At 45.6% G+C, this 20,988-nt stretch overlaps 1 protein-coding gene across 2 annotated transcripts in view; it reads right to left on the bottom strand.

Moving 5' to 3' along the window:
• The window catches only part of LOC117872221 (probable acyl-CoA dehydrogenase 6), a 149,309-nt gene that overhangs the window by 114,498 nt on the left and 13,823 nt on the right, over nucleotides 1-20,988 (bottom strand). For both annotated transcript variants that reach the window (XM_034760457.1, XM_034760456.1), the window contains exon 2: nucleotides 3,073-3,193. In XM_034760457.1, the coding sequence (XP_034616348.1) occupies nucleotides 3,073-3,193 (121 nt within the window). The remainder of the gene's footprint in view (nucleotides 1-3,072; nucleotides 3,194-20,988) is intronic.

Genomic DNA, 20,988 nt, shown 5'->3' with positions numbered 1-20,988 from the left:
GTGGGTAAGAACCTCACTTCTTCAGATGCAAGTGAAGAAGTGAGGTTCTTACCCACGAAAGCTTATGCTCCCAGTACTTCTGTTAGTCTCAAAGGTGCCACAGGACCCTCTGTTGCTTTTTACAGATTCAGACTAACACGGCTACCCCTCTGATACTTGACAAGTATAGAGGTGTAATAGCTGTTCCCATGCCACCCCTCTTGAAGCTCCCAGGAGGGGGATCCCATTGGGGTGGGGTTGGTATCAGGTACCAGGGCAAGCTATATTTGGCTATCCTTAGCAGATACTCCCTTAGGAGTTGTTACCCATCGGGCAGGTGCTTGGAACTCCACCAGGGCTTCAATCTCAACTCAATGAGAGGGCCCACCTTCTCTTTCTCTTCCCCTGGCCCCACATACACATTGGCCTTTACTGCACCCAGGAAAGAAAGGGCAGAGCAGAGAATCTGGGCCAGAGGAATGTATAAAATCCCAATATCTATATTTCCTTTCAAATAAATAGAATTCCTGTGAGCTATTTGAGGCCTTATTACAATTTTTTAAAAATATTATTATTATGCAGGCATAGCCTGGAATTTTCTCTGTATCTGCGATGTATATCACCAGGTGGTATATCACCAGATGGTGATATACTGTATTGGCTTCTGTGGGCTGGGAGCTTCAGATTAGTGCATTTTAAACACACATAGTGGTCAACTGAAACACCTATCTTTGCCACTAAATGGTGAAGGTAAAATAACTGTGAATTCTGTACAGGTCACTCAAGGATAGGGTGACCAGATGTCCTGATTTTATAGGGACAATCCCGATATTTGGGACTTTGTCTTATATAGGCACCTATTACCCCCCATCCCCTCTCCCGATTTTTCACACTTGCTGTCTGATCACCGCACTCAAGGAATACGTACAAGTAGGCATAATGGGTTCAATCTTGGTGAGGTATGGAGCACCCTCAAAATGCATTCATTTTAATGAAGACTGAAAATGCTCAGTACATCTCAGGAGTAGGAGCAGTGTTAATGAGGAGAGGTTTCTGTACATAAGCAGAAGTGCATCTACAGAGTTACATTCCCAACTCTGGATGCTATTATGGAAAAATCAAAGTATGGGATTGGCACGCAGGCAAAAATGCAAAACACGAAGCATTTGCTTCCTGTGAATTTCAGAGAGCAAACCAATATAACATTCATATTGCTGCTTGAATACAGGAATCAAGCTAGCAAATAGTAGAGAAAATCACTACACATGCTGTATATGGAGAATAAGTGTACACAAATTCCATTGATGGTCAAAGAGCAGCAACTTAGCAATTTTTGAAAACGTTTCCCCTTTTAAGAGTGTTCACATAGTGCATTTAGAAATATATGCCTCTTTCCTGGATTCATGCTATCCCTTATGTCACTTGAATGTGACCTCAGAAGCAGAATGACTGAATCTCAATTTTGTGTAATTTAAATATAAGATACATTATGCATCTATTATTTAAATTATGCTAAAAGTTGGGATACCTAGAAGTGAGTGACAGGAAAATAAGCCCCATGTATTATACAAAATGCTACGTTTGTGTTTCATTTTACTCTGTAACTAAACGAGGAAAAACCATTTACTACATATAAAGGCCAACATTTTTAAATGTAAATACTCAAAGTTAAGCGTCTAAATCTGTATTTAGGGACCAAAACAGAATATAAGACTTGATTTTCAAAAATACTAACCAGCCTCAACTCCTAATGACTTTAGTGGAGGTGCTGGTACTCAGCCCTTTAAAAATCAGTAATTTTTTATTTAAGTGCCTTAATGTGGACTTTGATGCCTAGCTTTATCCACACACATTTGAACATTTTGGCTTCAGGTTTCTGTCTTTGAGCCAGTTCTCTCTAGCAATCCATAGTGAGTTTGTTAGACTAAATATAGATATGTATGTTTCCTAGTATATCCTGCTCATTCAACATGTACAGTGAGGTGCATTTAAAAATACATTTCTGTTACCAGTTCCAGTGGTATTTCCAATTTTAAGTACACTGCTACCCCGATATAACACGACCCAATAAAACACGAATTTGGATATAACGCAGTAAAGCAGTGCTCTGGGGGGGGGGGGGGGGGGGGCACCCCGGGGGATCAAAGCAAGTTCGATATAACGCAGTTTCACCTATAACGCGGTAAGATTTTTTGGCTCCCGAGGACAGCGTTATATCGAGGTAGAGGTGTATGTAGAATATCACTAGAATGAGTAACATCTTTTAATACTGGAATTAATTTTTAAGGGTTTCTACTCTATATTTATTACAACACTACAAATCCCAACCAAAATCCCAAATCCCAATTTAGTATCTCTATAGCAGACAAAACTGAACCCCCGGATTTGAATGCACCTCAACTTGGGGAGAGTGGAGGGAGTAGGGACAGGCCATAGATACAATATCCAGATCTGAATCTAAACTTTCCCAAAGTCAAGGTATTCAGATTCAGTCTATAACAGACAGCTATTAGAACTAAGTGATTTAGGAGCCTGAGTCCTATTTTCAAAAGTGAAAATCAATGGGATTTAGTTTTCCAAGTAGAACTATGTGAATAACTGATTTTTCGATTTACTGGGCATTTGAACAATTTGGTTGGGGGGGAGAATCATTTTGGGTCAACTTGAAATGAATTTTTTCCAAATAGTCAGCAAACTGAAAACTTGAAAAAAAAAATTAGTTTAGGGTCAAAAGAAATGTTTGTTTAGTTTTTGAATTTTTTAAAACTTTTAAAAAATTAATAACATTGAAGTAAATTTCTAAATGGAAACTCATTTCAATTTGAAAAATTGAATTGTTTCATTTTGAAGGTGTTTTTTCTTAAATGAAAACAACTTGGTGAATTTGACACAAATTTGCAAAATGTTTGTCAACCTGAATTTGCATTCTTGCAGCAAAAAAAGTTTCAACCAAAATATTTCACCCAGCTCTACGTCCAACTGCCTAAAACATATCTGAAAACAAGATTTAAGACACTTTTGAAAATTTTACCCAAAATTTCAGATCCAGGTTTTGGTCAATATCTATTAAAATGAATGTAAAGATTTTCTTACCTGTTGGTTTGTTAACTCCAAGGAATCCAGCTTGTCCTAGAGTTTTAAATACTTTGTGTGCCGGAAACTGTCCTTCTTCTTCCCATTTGTCCACAAATGGGTTAATCTCCTTGTCAATAATCTGCATTTGGAAAACAAATAAAGGAGCTCTTAAATCAAAGAGGTTTCTATAGAAACTGTGAATGCTTTGGAAATTAATTTTAAATAGGTATAATTTTTTCTACTTTAGCTTTAAATACTGTATTGTGAAAGAAATAAAAAAATATGTTTAACGCAGAATGGCACTAGTAACATTTTGAAAACTCTTGAGTTTGCTTTCTGCTAGGTATATTAATCTCCATGGCTTAAAGCTGATGTCCATTAAAATTGCAAGTAAGGGCATGATACAAATGTAAATCCATTCTTTTAGAAAGTATAAATACTGACTGCATGAGAAGTTGTTATGAAAAGAAAAACCCTAGAACCCAAGAGAAATGGAAACCATCCCTATTTTTGCTACATTCAAATTAGTTTCTACATGGCATTATGAAGGAAGGCTTACAACAACCTCAGATGATTAACTTTCATGTGAAGGATGCAAATTACTTGGACTGGCTATGCACAATGATTTCATACACTACAAATAACAGCAGTGACAAAGGCCAAGCCACAAATGAAGACAGCCATGGAGAGGGGTCAAAATGCCTTAACTAACCAACCAGTCACAAAGGAATTCCTTGCCTAACTTGACCTAGACCCACGGTCCCTGTTAATCTGCAGCATTCTGGCTCTTGTTCCTGTTCCATGGTACTGTATACATCCCATGTACAGAAGGACATTCAGACTCGCATCTGCTAATGAAATCCCAATATGGGATGCCCACATCCTCTACCCTCCCAGATACAAGCTTAGCGCTATTAGCTCTTAAATAAAACCAGTCAAAGGGATACACATGCAAAAATGGGATTGGGGTGAAGGAGATGGAAATACATTGGGCCAGCTCCTAGTTCATGCTCAGGCCTATTTGTGTCATGGAGCCTAAATGGGCAGCTGAGGACTCTCCTAGCATTGGAAAATCCTCGACTGGCATAGAGCCAACATAGCCAGCTCCACACTACCCACTCACATTGTAGCATGCGTGGTTGGGTTGTGACCAGAATGCAGAATACTTCAGCAATCCCTGCCCATGCCCAGTATAAACAATGGCCCAGAGTGGTCTCTTACTAGCCAGCATAATTTGAAGCAGCCTTCAAACTGCTCTAAATTATGCAGGGGTAATTGAGGATGGGGCACAAGCCACTTTTGCTCCTCCACCAGGTACACCTGAAGATTGAACACATTAAATATCACACATAGGTAGGGCCTTATCAAAATCACAGCTGTGAAAAATGTATCACGGACTGTGAAATCAGATCTGCCCCATGAAATCTAGCTATTGGAGGGGAGGGGAGGAGAGGGGCACGGCTGCGGGTGCCCCAGCTGAGGGGTTCCTACTGTGCCCTGGCTACAGCTGCTAGTGCCCTCCAAGCTGGGGAGGGACAGGACTTACTCTTCCCCGAACAGCTGCTCTCAGGGAGAGATCAGACCCACCCCAGGTACCTACCCTGGACCTTCCTGCATCTGCAGGAGGTTACCGGAGGTGGAAATGGGTCTGATCTCCCCCCGTGCTGCTGGGAGCACCCTGCAACTACATGAGGTACCCGAAAGTGAGTCTGCTCTCCCTTAGAGAGCAGCAGTGCAGGGGAAGAGCAAGTCCTGTCCCTTCCCAGCCCAGCCGGGACTAGCAGCTAGGAGCTCATGGCTGGGGTGCTCCCAGCAGCACGGGGGAGATCAGACCCACCTCCACCTCTGGGAATCTCCTGTAGCTGCAGGAAGCTCCGGGCTGCTGCTTTCAAAGACCAGCTCTGAAGGCAGTGCAGAAGTGAGGGTAACAATCCCACGACCCCTCTACAACAGCTTTGTGACCAACCCATGACTTCCTTTTGGGATGGGAACCCCATGGTTACACCACCATGAAATTTCAGATATAAATATCTGAAAATGTGAAAATGACTAATTTCCAAATCCTATGGCCATGAAATTGAGTAGAATGGAGCGTGAATTTTGTAGGGCCCTATAAATAAAACGTCAAAATTAAACACACACACTTTGGAATAAAAAAGTTGTACTATTTTTAATAAGGATAAAGACAGATTTTTAATCCGTGAAGGAGATTTTACCCCTCTCCAAGATAATGCTGTATTATAATATACACTATTTTTTATTCCAAGTGTTTACCTTTATCAGTCTTTTGTCCACACCAAATAAATAAGTCCTGTGGTGATAACTATTTCTTATGGTTACCATTCGTCCGGATTTACCCAGACATGTCCTCCTTTTTGTGTTAAAAATAGTGTCCGGGGGGGAATTTGTAAATCACTCAAAATGTCTGGGATTCCCCCCCAGGCAGAGCGAGGTGCGGCTGGGAGGGCTGCAGGAAAGTCAGCCTCTCGCCTGGGGCTCTGGCAGCCAGAGCCCTTCCCCCTGCAGCTTGCCGGGCTGGACTCTGGAGCAGCTGTAGAGCTCCTCTCTCTCCCCCCTCCCCCCCCCCCCGCATTCTGAGCCGGCTGGCCTGCCGGGGCGTTTGCATCGGCCTCGGCAGCTCCTCCTCCCGGCACCCCAGCGCCCCGCTCCGGCAGCACTGTGCAGGGCCAGGGACCGGGTTGTGTGTTGCACTGGGGAGCGCAGCCACGTGTCCAGCTCCGCACAGAGCCCAACACCATGTTCTGAGCGGCGGGGTAAGGGGGCCAGGGGGCAGGAGAAGGGGCAGGGAGGTTCTGGAGGGGGCAGTCAAGAGACGGGGGGGGTCGGGAGTTCGGGGGGGGCTTTTGGGCAGTCAGGGTACAGGTAGGGGGTAGGGTCCTGGGCAGTTGGGGGGGGTCTTAGGAGGGGGCAGTTAGGGGACAAGGAACAGGGAGGCTTAGGTAGGGGGTGGGGTTCTGGAGGGCAGTTAGGAGCAGGGGTCCCAGGAGGGGGCAGTCAGGGGACAAGGAGCAGGGGGAGGGTTGGGGGTTCTGAGGGGAGCGGGAAGTGGGAGGGGCAGGGGCGGGGCTAGGGCGGGGTTCTTCCTGTCCTCTTTTTTGCTTGCTGAAATATGGTAACCCTACTATTTCTTAATCTGGAAATAAATACTTCTGCTTCCCAAATCGCTAGGCTGAGAAGGAAGGGACACTGTGGGGTTTCATTTTGAGAGATCTAGTTTTTGTACAGTCTTAAGAGAATTTCAGCCCATCCACACCGGCTTCCTGCTCTACAGATGGCCAAGGAACACTGGATACCTCACATCAGGCAGCAAAAATTATTATTTCACTCCTAAAACCATATTCTGAGAAACAATTAAATTGGATGTTTAATTTATTCAATTATTTATAATCTCTCTCATAGTGAACATTGTCAATCACATGATTACCAATAACAAAAATAAACTGCACATCCCTCTTCCCAGGTTGTATCTAGGACAGTCTTCCACTATGTTTATAAATTTTCATTCCAGATGCTTAAATACTCAAGATATAGACCCTTAACGTTGAGTTTGCTGTAGCAAAGTATGATTTTTTATTAATAGTGTTCTTTGTGAGACTTCACTTGGTAGTGTCCAGGAAAATTACTGGAAGTGACTACTAACCATGAAAAGAAATCTACCCTAATGTTCTTTCTGATGGAGCTCAGCAAAAGTAGGAAGTGGATGTACTAGAAGTGTTGCCTGTGTACTATAGCCATTGGGACTGAGTCCAGTGCTGCAGCCATCTGCATGCATTAGAAGTCAATGAAGTCAACGGAATGATTGCAGCATCAAACTCATTTACATTTTCCATCAGTTTTGCAGAGTTTAACTGTTTGTCCTGTCCTGCTCATTTTTTGACCTTGAGTTATAGCTACAAGTATGAAACAGGACCAAAGTAAATGGATGTCTGAAAACAGTGTGATACAGTTTCACCAAAAATCACAGATCGCTCCTGTCTGACACCATCTTGGAGCTGTAAACAATATAACTGCACAAATCAACAGTAGTGTATTCTACTAACGTCAGGGATAAGTAAGACTCATTTTCCAGATACTAGTAGCATCTCTTTTCCACCATTTTCCATACCCCATTACGAATGTCTGTATCTACGATAATGTGTTTTCACTGTATTGTCCCAAGACTTGGCTTCTTGTAATTTGTGTTGCCTGTTTTAGAATGTATGCTCCTCAGAGCAGGAAACGGGTCTTACTCTATGTTTTGTAAAGTGCTGTGCTCATTTACGATGTTATATGATTATAAATAAAAATTATACTTGATGTCTTCTATCCTAGATAAGTATTCCAAATAACAAATATCCAACAGACTAAGTGGAATATAGGGATACATTTTCAAAGGGCCTGTTACCCTATTTGCATGAACAATTTGGCTCACAAAATGTGTACTTATATTTTTGCACATTTATGTAAGCGAGATGTGGTTGCAAGTTTAAGTACTTGCATATCTACCTGATTTGCACTTGGAATCTAGTACTTAGGTGCAAGTACTCAGATTTGTGCCCACAATTGAATTTTGGATGCTTCAGTTGCACTTGTTAAAAGCAGGTGCACGAATTGCAAGCATAAATTGTGCATGCAAAAGAGAAAATACCCATTCTAAAATCTAACCCATAAAGTGCATAGGAATAAATATTCAACAAGTTCACAAAGGAAATATTCCACCACAATCACAGACAATCAAGTAACCTGCTGCTGATTATTCGCTTCTTCATAAAAAGTGCAGAAGATAATGAGTGGCAATCTGTAGATTCGTTTACATCGGTGCGACATTTGCTGTATAGAAGACTAACATCGATACCTTCAGCAAGGTTCAAAGTGATCTCTAAGGCTGCATGTTGATGTGAGGGCTTGCATTTCTAGAGGAACTCCCAGTTACAGAGGCCAAACCTCTTAGCCTGACCAAGTAGGCCAGTGGTTCTCAACCAGGAGTACGCATACTCCTGGGGGTACGCAAAAGTCTTCCAAGAGGTACATCAACTCATCTAGATATTAACCTAGTTTTACAACAGGCTACATAAAAAGCACTAGCGAAGTCAGTACAAACTAAAATTTCTTACAATGACTTGTTTACACTGCTCTGTACGCTATATAATGAAATGTAAGTACAATATTTATATTCCAATTGATTTGATAATTATTTGGTAAAACTGAGAAAGTAAGCATTTTTTCAGTAATAGTGTGCTGTGACACTTTTGTATTTTTATGTCTGGTTTTGTAAGCAAGTAGCTTTTATGTGAGGTGAAACTTGGAGTATGCAGGACAAATCAGACTCCTGAAAGGGGTACAGTAGTCTGGGAAGATTGAGAGCCACTGAAGTAGGCAAACCGCAAGGAAATTCAGTATCTACACTGAATCTAAATGGGAATCAGACTTCCTTTTTCAACATGCTGAGAAGCATGTGAAGAATGACAATACTGTCCTCTTGTTTAGGGTGACAGCATAAGAATTTCTCTCAAGTACGCTATACACATTTTCCTCATACTGCCTCACCAGAGTGTCACAATTCAAACCCAGAGGCATGATCTCTGTAAAGGAGAGGAGGGTCAGTTTGCATACCAATGCAAGCTCCTGTCCCTCTGTGGAGACTGCCTGCAAGAGTGATATCATAGTTAATATCAATTGTTATTCTTTCAAAAAACATGGATAGGTGCCCACTAGGAAACTGATCAAGCCAACGAACTCTAGTAATGTCAGATGACATTAACAACAACAAACCTTTTTATAAAGTAATCTGTACTAAACTGTATCAAAAACAGCATCTGCAGCTCAGTGTTCAGGAAAGGAGAAATGGGAGGAAAGAGGCAGCATTTTTTTTTTTTTTTTGGTTTGGGGTTTTGTTGTTATGGATTATTTCAGCATACAAGTAAAATAAACACATGGAAATTCCTCTTCAGAAAATCCCCAGGTAGTGCCACCTGAAACTACAGCATATTTGACTGTCCAACTAAAATTTCCCTTACATTGGGGTGAATTTTTAATTAATACTAAATAATATTTTTAATCTTATCAGAAATAGTATGTGGCATAACTTAATTCTACCAACATACAATAGGTTTTCCTGTTTTGGCCAAAAACACACACATTTCTATATGATTTTACTACGGCAAAATAATGTCAACAGAACACATTTTGAACATGACAAAACAGGTTTGCTTAGACAGAACAACTCTTCCTTTTGTATATCTACTTCCAAAATACATAAATTGAACAGATTTGTATGCGCCCAATAACTTGGGGGGAGAGGGGAGACTCTTAATCCAACATTTTTTAAAAATGTGGTATAGATTACTGCCAAAAGTTTCATATGAAAATAATTTTTTACTCGGGAATTTTAATAGTGTTTTTCTTAAATTTAAAAAAATAAACTCTGGGATTTCTACTCAGCACACGGATCTATAGTTAGTCCTGCAACTCTATACTGCTTCTAGGAAAAATTATTAACTTTGTTAAATTATTTAACTTTGTTAAATTCTCACTGCATTCTGTACCAAGCATACTGGTCCTAGAAGAGCAAAAAATGTAATCAAATGAATTTTGGCACTGAAAATAAAAATAAATGTCCTTTAGTGACTAAAGATCTTTTCCCGTTAGTCATCGGTGAGCTCAGCTTCCACGTAGCAATTTGAGATTCAAAGCTTAAAAACAATATTTAAACCACAACTTTTAACCTTTACAAGCATTGTACTTATTACTTCTTATCCCCCATTTTACTACTTCTTATGCCTCATTTTATACTATTATTGTACAACGTATTTTTGTCCATCGTTAGCAGGATAACATTATACTGAGTGGAAATCTTGCAATAAAAATACTGAATTCAAAATAACTCTCTCACAAGTTCAGGAATATCATTAAACTATTCAACTAAAACGAAAGGGAATTTGAAAGATAAAAGATATTGTATAAATTAATAGGATATTTAATTGCATTCTGTGGTGCCATATACGTGTATCATGTCAGTTCTGATATTAACAGATTTCAGTTCAATGGCTCTAACTTGATTAGAAAAAAGATCACTCCAGTTATCATTATGACAACATAATAAAGAAGTCTCTGTAACTTAATTTAGTGAAAAAAATCACATGAATAGAAAAGCAACAAACAAAACTAATTAACATTCTTAACTAATAACTTATTGATCACTAGAAAAACATCAAACAAGTGAATTGGGAGAACTGGATCGTTCAGGGGATTGGCAGTAGCCAATAGAGCCTTTTACCTCTAGCATTTGGCACAAGCAATACATTTGCTCTAAGGCAGTGTTTCTCAAACTGGGGTCGCCGCTTGTGTAGGGAAAGCCCCTGGCGGGTTGGGACGGTTTGTTTACCTGCCCCGTCCACATGTCTGGCCGATAGCGGCTCCCACTGGCTGCGGTTCGCCACTGTAGGCCAATGGGAGCTGCTGGAAGTGGCGGCCAGTATGTCCCTCGGCCGGTGCCACTTCCAGCAGCTCCCATTGGCCCGGAGCAGTGAACCGCGGCCAGTGGGAGCCGCGATCGGCCGGACCTGCGGATGGGGCAGGTAAACAAACCAGACCGGCCCACCAGGGACTTTCCCTACATAAGCAGCAACCCCAGTTTGAGAAACATTGCTCTAAGGAGAATAATTAAATAAATAAATAGTCTACAATATAGCTTTTTTCTTTGGCATATCCTACAAAACCTATAAATTTTTGTAATAGCTGCTGATGCATTATAATTGTTCTAATCACACTACAGGAGGGGTTCTCAAACTGGGGGTCGGGACCCCACAGGAGGTCGCGAGGTTCTTACGTAGGGGATCGTGAGCTGTCAGCCTCCATCCCAAACCCCGCTTTGCCTCCAGCATTTATAATGGTGTTAAATATATAAGAAAGTGTTTTTAATTTATAAGGGGGATCGCACTTAGAGGCTTGCTATGTGAAAGAGGTAACCAGTACAAAAGTTTGAGAACCACTGCACTACAGCTACTGGTATTTAACGTAAAAACTACTCAGACAAGTATCAAGGGCTCAACAAAATTTCCTAGATGGCCATCACCATTTTTATTGTACAAGGGCACTATTAATTCATTTAAAATCACCCATAAATAAGTGTTTCTTATGGTTTTGATTACACAGAATATGTAGTACTTTCCTTGCTCAAATGTTCAGGATAACCCTGACTGTTCATAAAAACTTCTGGAGTGCAGCACTGGCTTTCTAAACTTGGAAGCCAGGCTGTATCAATATGTTGCATTAGCAATGTGATGGTGTCACGGACTCACAGATCGTGCCCACTCTTGGCCCTGTGCGGTCCGTGGGGGGTTGCCCCTTGCAGTGAGACAGCCCTTCTCGGGGGTCCACTCTCTCTCGGGGTCAGGCCCCTCCACCTCCTGGAGCTGCACCTCTCTGAGCCTTAGCACATCTGTCTCTGCCGTGGGCCCCCTCAGGGAGTCCACTCGCTCTGGACCCCTGGGGCCTCCATCCCCCGAAGGGGTTGATGCCACCCTGTTCTCTACACCGGAGTGACTCTCAGCCAGCATAAAACAGGAGGGTTTATTGAGAGTTGAACACAGCACAGGAAACTCTCAGGGCCTCAGGCCTGGCTTCCCTCAGCCCAGCACATCCCAGTCTCTCTGCATCCAGGTGGGCTCTGCCTGCTCCCCCTCTCCAGCCCAGAGCCCCCTTGCTTCCCAGCTGGGCATCTGAGATCACCGGCCCCAGGCCCCGCCTCTGTCCATTGTCTTCTCTCCAGGTAAACAGGGTCGTAAACCGAGGCCTCCTCTCCTCGCTTTTGTCCTCTGGCTGGAACTGGCTGGTTAGGTCACTGGGTCCTCACTCTGCAGCCCATTGTCGGCCCACTGTCCAGAACTGGCTGCGTCTCCTCAGTAGGCCTCCGGGTTGCTAGGTCACCGGTCGCTGGGGTATCCATCCTCCCGGCCATCGGCTGGGTCCCCAAGTCCTCTCTCCAGTCCTCTGCAAAACAAACTCCCTATCCCCTCACCTCGTTAAACCAGTAACACCCAGGGAAACTGAGTCCCACCCCCTCCGCATGCAAACTATTAAAACTCCACAGAAAACAAAGAAACCTCCCACTTCATCACAGATGGACTAAGCAGTGAAGCTATAACCCAGAGCATCCCTACATTTGACATACATTCATGGAAGAGTGTCTAATGAGAGGAAGACTCTGCATGTTGCTATTTCATGGAGTTTAACCAAATTGCTTTTTGAGAGGGGGTTGCCTTCCTACCAAATAAGCAGTGGGTTTCGCCTTCAGAAACTGCAGAGCCAAGGGATTCCACATGAAGCAGAGAGTTCATACACTCCTACACTCCCTGGCCATGGCTTCCCCTTGGATCCCCCCTTAAAAACAGTTCTCTGGCACATAGGAGCTTGTCAAAAAAATAACAAGATGGGCCCATGCTACCATTTCCAGAAAATCTGTGGAGCTGGGGTAGGGAGACGTGGGTGGGGGGGGTTACGATTAGCGACCTCCCCAGACTCCTTTCCCAGCTGGATGCTTCCTTCCAATTATGCAGACAGCCCTCTTTGGGATTCCAGGAATACAATGACAGGTTTCAGAGTAGCAGCCATGTTAGTCTGTATCCACAAAAAGAACAGGAGTACTTGTGGCACCTTAGAGACTAACAAATTTATTAGAGGATAAGCTTTCGTGGACTATGTTCCATTCTATATGCATCTGAAGAAGTGGGCTGTAGTCCACGAAAGCTTATGCTCTAATAAATTTGTTAGTCTCTAAGGTGCCACAAGTACTCCTGTTCTTTTTTCAGGAATACAATGTGATTCTGTGGAGGTCCTCCTCTATGTGAGAAAGGCAAGATGCACGTGTGGAAGATCCTTTTTTACAGGCAGATTGGCAGCAGGGGGTTAATCTGTGCCTACGATTCTATATTTGCCTGTCTAGCCAAAAGTACAAAATGGCATCTCTGTACATGCATCTATATTGAATGTAAATGCTTCAAAGACAGCTATCTGAGTAATGGACTTCAGGATTAGGCCCAGTGATTAAAGACATCTGTGTACCCTTTTGAACTGTCACCAGGAGGCCTCTGAGAAACAGGCCAAGAAAACATTTTCCATGGAAAGACAGGTTTAATTGGAAAAAGGTCATTTTAAGTGCAGACATCTGTTCCATGACCTTGTGAAAGATAATTGGCACAAATAAAGCCATTCAACAATTATATTTTAAAAGAAGAAGATCCACATTACTAAAAGAGAGCAAAAAAATAATTATTATAATCCTCAATTTAGACTTTACCAAATTATTACTATCATTCACCTCTACAAATCCAAAACTGGTCAACTTTAAAATTATAATCTGGAGGGGATTCCTTCTAAATTCAAAATATTTTTAAAGCTATCATCAAGAAACTAAATAATAATGTGTGTGTGTGTGGTACCCAAAAATATGAAGGCAACAGAATAGAAATAACAGCTAATGACCCCAACATAGGAAAGGATTTAAGCATCTGCCCAACTTTAAAATAAAAAAGACAGTTACCTTTTCTGTAACTGGTGTTCTTCGAGATGTGTTGCTCATGTCCATTCCACAATAGGTGTGCATGCTTGCCACGTGCACCGATGCCGGAAGTCCCCTAGCAGTACCCATAGGGGAGCACCCCTAGCAACCCCTGGAGTGACGCCTCTATGGCGTGCTCCCCCCACCCTCAGTTCCTTCTTGCCAGACAACTCCGACAGAGGGTAAGAAGGGCAGGATGTGGAATGGACATCAGCAACACATCTCGAAGAACACTAGTTATGGAAAAGGTAACTGTCTTTTCTTCTTCGAGTGATTGCTCATGTGCATTCCACAATAGGTGATTCCAAGCTATGTCTGTTGGAGGTGAGTAGGCGTTCACAGACTCTCGGGACAGAGTACGGCCCTGCTGAACCCGACGTCCTCCCTGGTTTGGGAGACGATCGCATAATGCGAGGTGAACGTGTGAACCGAAGACCATGTGGCAGCCCTGCAAATGTCGTGAATGGAGATATGGGCTAAAAAGGCAGTCAACGAGGCTTGCGCCCTAGTTGAGTGTGCCCTCAGGATCAGCGGGGGGAAGGTGGGGAACTCCCGCCAGGTCGTAACAGGTACGAATAAACAAGGTGATCCAATTGGAGAGCCGCTGAGCGGACATCAGCCAACCCCTCATGCGTTCGGCTGAGGCGATGAACAGCTGCGGGGACTTCCGGAACAGCTTTGTATGTTCCAGATAAAAGGCCAGAGCCCGTCTCACATCCAGCATGTGGAGGCGGCACTCCCCACTAGTCGCATGGAATTTGGGACAGAGCACCGGTAGGAAGGTGTCCTGACCCACGTGATAGGTGGAGACCACCTTGGGGAGGAACGAAGGATGTGGTCGGAGCTGGACCTTATCTTTATGGAACACCATATACGGGGGTTCGGAGGTCAGGGCCCTGAGCTCCGAGACCCGCCTAGCTGACGGGATCGCCACCAGGAAGGCTACCTTCCATGAGAGGTGCGACCAGGAGCATGTAGCCAGCAGCTCAAATGGGGAACCCATCAACCAGGCCAGCACCAAGTTCAGGTCCCACTGTGGGACCGGGGGCCTAATATATGGGAAGAGATGATCCAATTCCTTAAGGAATCGGCCAGTCATAGCATGGGAGAATACCGTGTGTCCCTGCACCGGTGGGTGGAAAGCTGATATGGCCGCCAAGTGCACCTTGACAGACGAGGGCACTAGGCCTTGGGGTCTAAGGTCATAGAGTCACAGACTTTAAGGTCAGAAGGGACCATTATGATCGTCTAGTCTGACCTCCTGCACAACACAGGCCACAGAATCTTACCCACTCACTCCCTAACCTACGTCTGGGCCATTGAAGTCCTCAAATCATGGTTTAAAGACTTCAAGGTGCAGAGAATCCTCCAGCAAGTGACCCGTGCCCCACGCTGCAGAGGAAGGCGAAAAACCCCCAGGGCCTCTGCCAGTCTGCCTTGGAGGAAAATTCCTTCCCGACCCCCAATCAGCTAAACCCTGAGCATGTGGGCAAGACTCACCAGCCAGACAGGAAAGAATTCTCTGTAGTAACTCAGATTCCACCCCATATAACATCCCATCACAGGCCATTGGGCATATTTACTGCTAATAGTCAAAGATCAATTAATTGCCAAAATTAGGCTATCCCTTCATACCATCCTCTCCATAAACTTATCAAGCTTAGTTTTGAAGCCAGATATGTCTTTTGTCCCCACTGCTCCCCTTGGAAGGCTGTTCCAGAACTTCACTCCTTTGATGGTTAGAAATCTTCGTCTAATTTCAAGTCTAAAAGGTGAAGGAGGTAGTCTAAAATGAGTTGGATTGGAGCAGCCACAGGTGAAATGCCCTGATCAACTGCCCACTGGGAAAACCGAGATCCTTCGCCAGGTAGGCCCAACGTGTGGAGGGCCATCTGCTTTCCAGGAGGACGTGCTGAACCCCTTCCAAGCACGTCCTCTCCTCCCAGCCTAACCATTGAGCAACCATGCTGTGAGGTGGAGTGCCGCTAGGTTGGGGTGGAGGAGGAGGCCCTGGTCCTGGGAGAGCAGATCCAGGATGGGACAGCAACGGCCACGGTGGAGTGACTACCAGGCTCGTGAGAGTCCCATACCAATGTTGCTGGGCCATGCCAGGGCGATCAGGAGGACCCAGACCCTGTCTGTTTTTATCTTCTCCAAGACCTTGCCGATCAACGGGATTGGGGGGAAGGCATAAAGAAGCTGGCCTGACCAGGATAGGAGGAAGGCATTGGAGATGGTGCCCATGCCCAACCGTCCCTCCCCCCCCCGAAGCAGAAGCGGGGACACCGGCGGTTCTGTTGTGTCGTGAACAGGTCCATCTGGGGAGTGCCCCCCTTTTGTAAAATCCTGTGCACCACCTCTGGGTGCAGTGACCACTCGTGCTGAGAGGAGAAGTCTCGGCTCAGGCAATCTGCCCACAAGTTCTGGGCGCCTGTGGGCTTCCAGACAAATATCGTGGGCTATAAAGAAGTCCCACAGCCTGAGGGCTTCCTGGCAGAGGAGCGGGCCCCACCTTGCCTGTTGATGTAAAACATCGAGGCCGTGTTGTTCATGGGAACCCTGACCACTCTGCCCTCCAGGTGCGAGCAGAAAGCCGCACATGCCAGAAGAACCGCCCTGAGCAACTTGATATTTATATGCAGGGCAAGGTCCTACGCAGACCACAGACCTTAGGTCTAAATGTTCCCTACATGGGCTCCCCACCCACATCTGACACGTCCAACACTAGCTCCACTGATGGGGGCCTGCCCCTGAACGGGACCCTATGGAACATGTTCCCCGGGGAGGACCACCATTGTATGGAGGTGATCACGATTTTGGGCACAGTGAGGACTTTGTCCATCCTGTCTCTGGACTGGGAGAACACCGAGGCCAACCAGAGCTGGAGGGGGCCTCATCCTGAGTCTGGCGTGGTGAACCACATATGTGCACACCGACATGTGACCCAGGAACTGGAAGCACACACTGGCTGTGGTCACGGGGAACCGCGAGTCTTAGGTCAGCCGCGACTACCCCAGGAGAAAAGCAAACAACCGGTTGGAGAAGGGAAGCTTTATTGCGGGTGGATCCCTGGTATGAACTGGTAAGACGCTCCCGGGCGTCCCGTCAAAACTGATGTTTTCCCACCTGTTTGCCCATGGAGGGTCTAGATTGGGGCGCAGACCAGGATTGCCTCTGCGAGTGTTTCTTATAGTCCCGTGACTTTTTATAAGGGGGCTCATATTTAGAGTGGGTGGCATGGGTGGGAGCCTGCTGCAGCTTAAACATGGTCCTGGTCAGAGCAGGACACAGAGGCCAAGGGTCTTAAGTGTTGTGCGGGAAGCTTTTAGGCCGTGCAATTTCACGTCCATCTGTTCCACAAACAGGGCCTTGCCATCGAACGGAAGGTCCTGTAAGGAGTTCTGCGCCTCGCTGAACAGCCCAGACAGCAGGAGCCACGACACCCTCCTCGTGGACACCACGGAGGCCATAGACCTTGCAGCCGTATCCGCGGCACCCAACGCTGCCTGAAGGGCCGCCCTGGCAGCCGCTGTACCCTCCTCCACCAGAGCCTAGAACTCCTTCTTGCCATGCTCTTGGAGGGAGTCCTCGAATTTGGGCAGAGAGCTCCACAAATTGAACTCGTACCTCCCCAGGAGGGCTTGGTGGTTCGCCACCCTTAACTGGAAACTCGAGGATGAATAAACCTTTCTCCCGAATAGGTCCAGTCTCCTTGAGTCTTTATTTTTAGGAATAGGGGCTGGTTGGCCCTGTCTCTCCCTGTGGTTGACCTACTCGACCACCAGGGAGTTGGGAGCAGTGTGGGTGTACAGGTATTCATGCCCATTGGCAGGCACAAAGTACTTCCGTTCCACCCTCTTAGGGATGGGGAGCAAGGAAGCTGGGGTTTGCCACAAGGCATTCAAAATCTTTGCCACCCCTTCATGGAGTGGGAGGGCCACCCTGCCCGGTGCCAAGGCCAAAAGGACGCTAAAGAGGGAGCCTGAGGGTTTTTCCACCTCCTTGGCTTGAAGGTTGAGGCTTGATGCCACCCTTTTCAACAGTTCCTGGTGGGCTTTAGAGTCCTCCTGTGGAACAGGTGGAGGAGGGGCCGTAATCACCTCATCAGTACCCTGCGTACCCACCGGTGCCGGAGGTCTCACCACTTGGTCGCCCTCCGGGCACGGAACCAGTGATGAACACTCCACCAACTCCTTCCTGGGAGGCTGAGATAGGAAGGCCAACAGTCTCTTCGAGGCTCTGGCCACTGAGTGAGCCACCATCGGGGGCTGTGTCGGAGGCCACGGGGCCCATTGGTACCACGGTGCTGGCCAAGGAGCTCAGTGCCACTGCACCTGCTGTGGAACTGGCGGAGCAGACTGTTCAGCCTGACTAGCCTGTCCCATCAACTGACAACTGCAAAGGGAGGCCGGGCTGGCATACGACCTGCCGCTGTTCCAGGACCGGGAGGAGCAGTGGTGTCAGGAACGGTGCCAACCATGAGACCATGATCCCAGCGTGAAGGGGCAGGAGTACCGCCAGTAGCAGCTGCTCCGCGACCAGCTCCCATGGGCAGATTCGCAACAGTGAGTGCCAGTGATCGATGCCTGGGACTGCAGGAGCAGTGGCACAGCGGAGACCTGGAGTGAGATGAAGAATGGGAACGGCATTGGTGCCTGTACCGTGATGGAGACGAGGACCTCCGGTGCTGTCTGTTCTGGTCATGATGAGGCACGCTCTCCTCGCGACGTCTATGCTCCTTCAAGGCGGAGCGGTGCCGGGAACTCCTGCCAGTTGGTACCCAGCCAACGGTGACCGGCGTGTACTGTGCATAGGATGGTCGCTGAGCGGCAAATGGCATCAGGAACATTCCCTAGAATGTGAACGGTACAGACCAGGCAGCAACTGAGGAGATCCAAGTGGTGGCTTGCCTCTGGACCAGGGAGCCAATGGTGGCAGTGGTACTGGCAGAGATATAATGTCCCGGGCCACTTGGAGGGCCTCCTGCGTGGAGGGCACCAGGACATCGGGGGAGGTTAGTGTAGAGTGGGCCGAGCCACTCCGTTCAACCTGAGTCGGAGACCTGAAGGTCGACAGGGATCGAGAACTGCCCAATATGGGTCTAGTCTCTCCCCCGGTCTTACTCCGGTGTCTTGGCGGAGAAGATCTCTTCTTAGCTTTGTTGGAGCATCCTGTGAACGGGGAGTGGTGCTGGCTGGTGAAAGGCACCGAAGGGTTGCCGCGCACCGATGCTGCGGTGCTCGGTGACGACTCGGAGCGGCGCACTGGAGTTGGGGTCAAGGCCGACTCCATCAGAATGGCTCAGAGCCGAATGTCCCTTTCCTTCTTGGTCCGAGGCTTGAAGGATCTGCAAATCTTGCAGCAATCACTGAGATGGGTTTCCCCCACACAGCGTAAACAGTCCGCGTGCGGATCACTCACTGGCATTGGCTGCTTGCAAGTGTCACGTGACTTAAAGCCCAGGGCACGGGGCATGCCCCAATGCGGGCGCACTAAACTAACACTAAACTAAACTACCATATATACTTGTTCATAAGCCGAATATTTTTGGTAAAAAAAGTTACGCATCAAAGACCGGGGGTTGGCTTATAAATGTGTCTGCACCAAAATTTGATGATTTTAAACTCTATGGAATCATTGAATTGAATATCTAATACATTGTCGTTTTGTTTATCTGGCGCGTCTGCAAGCATGGAGCCCCTCAGCTCCCTGTAGCCACCGACTGAGGTGATAAGAATCAGGGAGGCAAGTGACATTGAAGCAAGAGAATGGTGGCAGTGGAAGGTCACTTAGTTGTTGACTGAAGAAGTCTTGAGGTGCCCGGTGATGTACTGAGCTTGCAGTAGTAGAGCTTGTGATGTTACAGGGTATGTCTAGACTGCAGCTGGGAAGTGCGATTCCCAGCACAGGTAGACAGACTCGCAAATATTGCGGCACGGGTGGCAGCTCGGGCTAAGCACCCAAGCTCATGCCCACGGGGTTGGGCAGGTTGGACTCGGGAGGCTAGGGTGAGCCGCTGCCCGTGCCACATGACCACACTACTTTTAATGTGATAGCTCAAGCAGAACTAGCTCTAAGTCTGTCTGCCTGCACTAGGAATCACACTTCCCAGCTGCAGTCTAGACATACCCAGTGGGGCAACATACAGGAATACAGAGGCTGGGAAGCTGTTACTTCATGAGAGCATGATGCTTTGAAGGTCCAATTCTGAAAAGACTATGCAAGTGGTTGATAGGGGCAGCCTTGGGGTTACTACTGAGGCCTGAAGTATCCCTTTGATATAATGGGTGAGAAAGGGGAAGAAGGGTGCACAGGCCTGACTCACTCCAATTTTCCTTGCTTTTATTGGAGATGGTTATGGCTGAATCTCAGCTTCCAGAGGATCTGTAGGATTTGAAGACTTACCTGTGCTAACAGCAGTGGGGGCTGGAGTGGAAAGGTCAATTTATATCCTTACAAATAAATAATTATAATTAATGAATAATAATACCATGCCATAAAACTCTTAGCATTTCTTTGGACATCATCAGTTATGCTGATGCCCCAACAGTAAACAGAAGAAATGCTGTCTCCTACAGCACAAGAAATGCAACAGAATGCAATGATCAGCAAATGTTGGAACAAATTGTTAGTGAATGAAATTGTATTTTCTAATTCTAAAAGAAAAAATAAAGAAGGAAAAACCCTAATGTAATATACCTCATTATTTATCTTTTATAAAAACACATTTTCAGCAGAAAGGCACACACAACAGATCCTGTAATAAGGGTCATGTAATTTCTTCCACTCCATTCATACAGCAATAATTGGACAGGATTCTGTTTAAACCATTTAGTATCCTCCCATCTACTGCTGCATGTTTCATTATACTGTACATAAAGCATAATTCTGATTACTGATTCAGAGGTTAAAATACTGCAAATCTCCTTTTTGTTCCCATACTTCAAACTACCTGTTTTCATTACAAAAAATATATAAAAATAAATAAAAATTCCAGATTGTGAAACCCAAAAACTCACTAATGATTTTAAGCACTGCAAATGCCAATTCAATTTTACTACTATTATGAATCAATTTCCAGTATTTAAGATACATCCTTGTGTGCAAGACACTGCCACTCTATCAAGCACACTATTACTGACAAATTGCTTACTTTCTCATTTTAGCAAATAATTATAAAATAAATGAATTGGAATATAGATATTGTACTTACATTTCTGAATATAGAGCAATATAAACAAGATATTGTCAGTATGAAATTTTAATGTGTACTGACTTCACTAGTGCTTTTTATGTAGACTGTTGTAAAAACTGGCAAATATCTAGATGAGTTGAGTACCCTCTGGAAGACCTCCGTGCACCCCCAGGGATATGCC

Source organism: Trachemys scripta, chromosome 2 (genome assembly GCF_013100865.1).
Source record: "Trachemys scripta elegans isolate TJP31775 chromosome 2, CAS_Tse_1.0, whole genome shotgun sequence".
NCBI lineage: Eukaryota > Metazoa > Chordata > Testudines > Emydidae > Trachemys > Trachemys scripta.
This window is presented reverse-complemented; position numbering and strand designations above follow the sequence as displayed.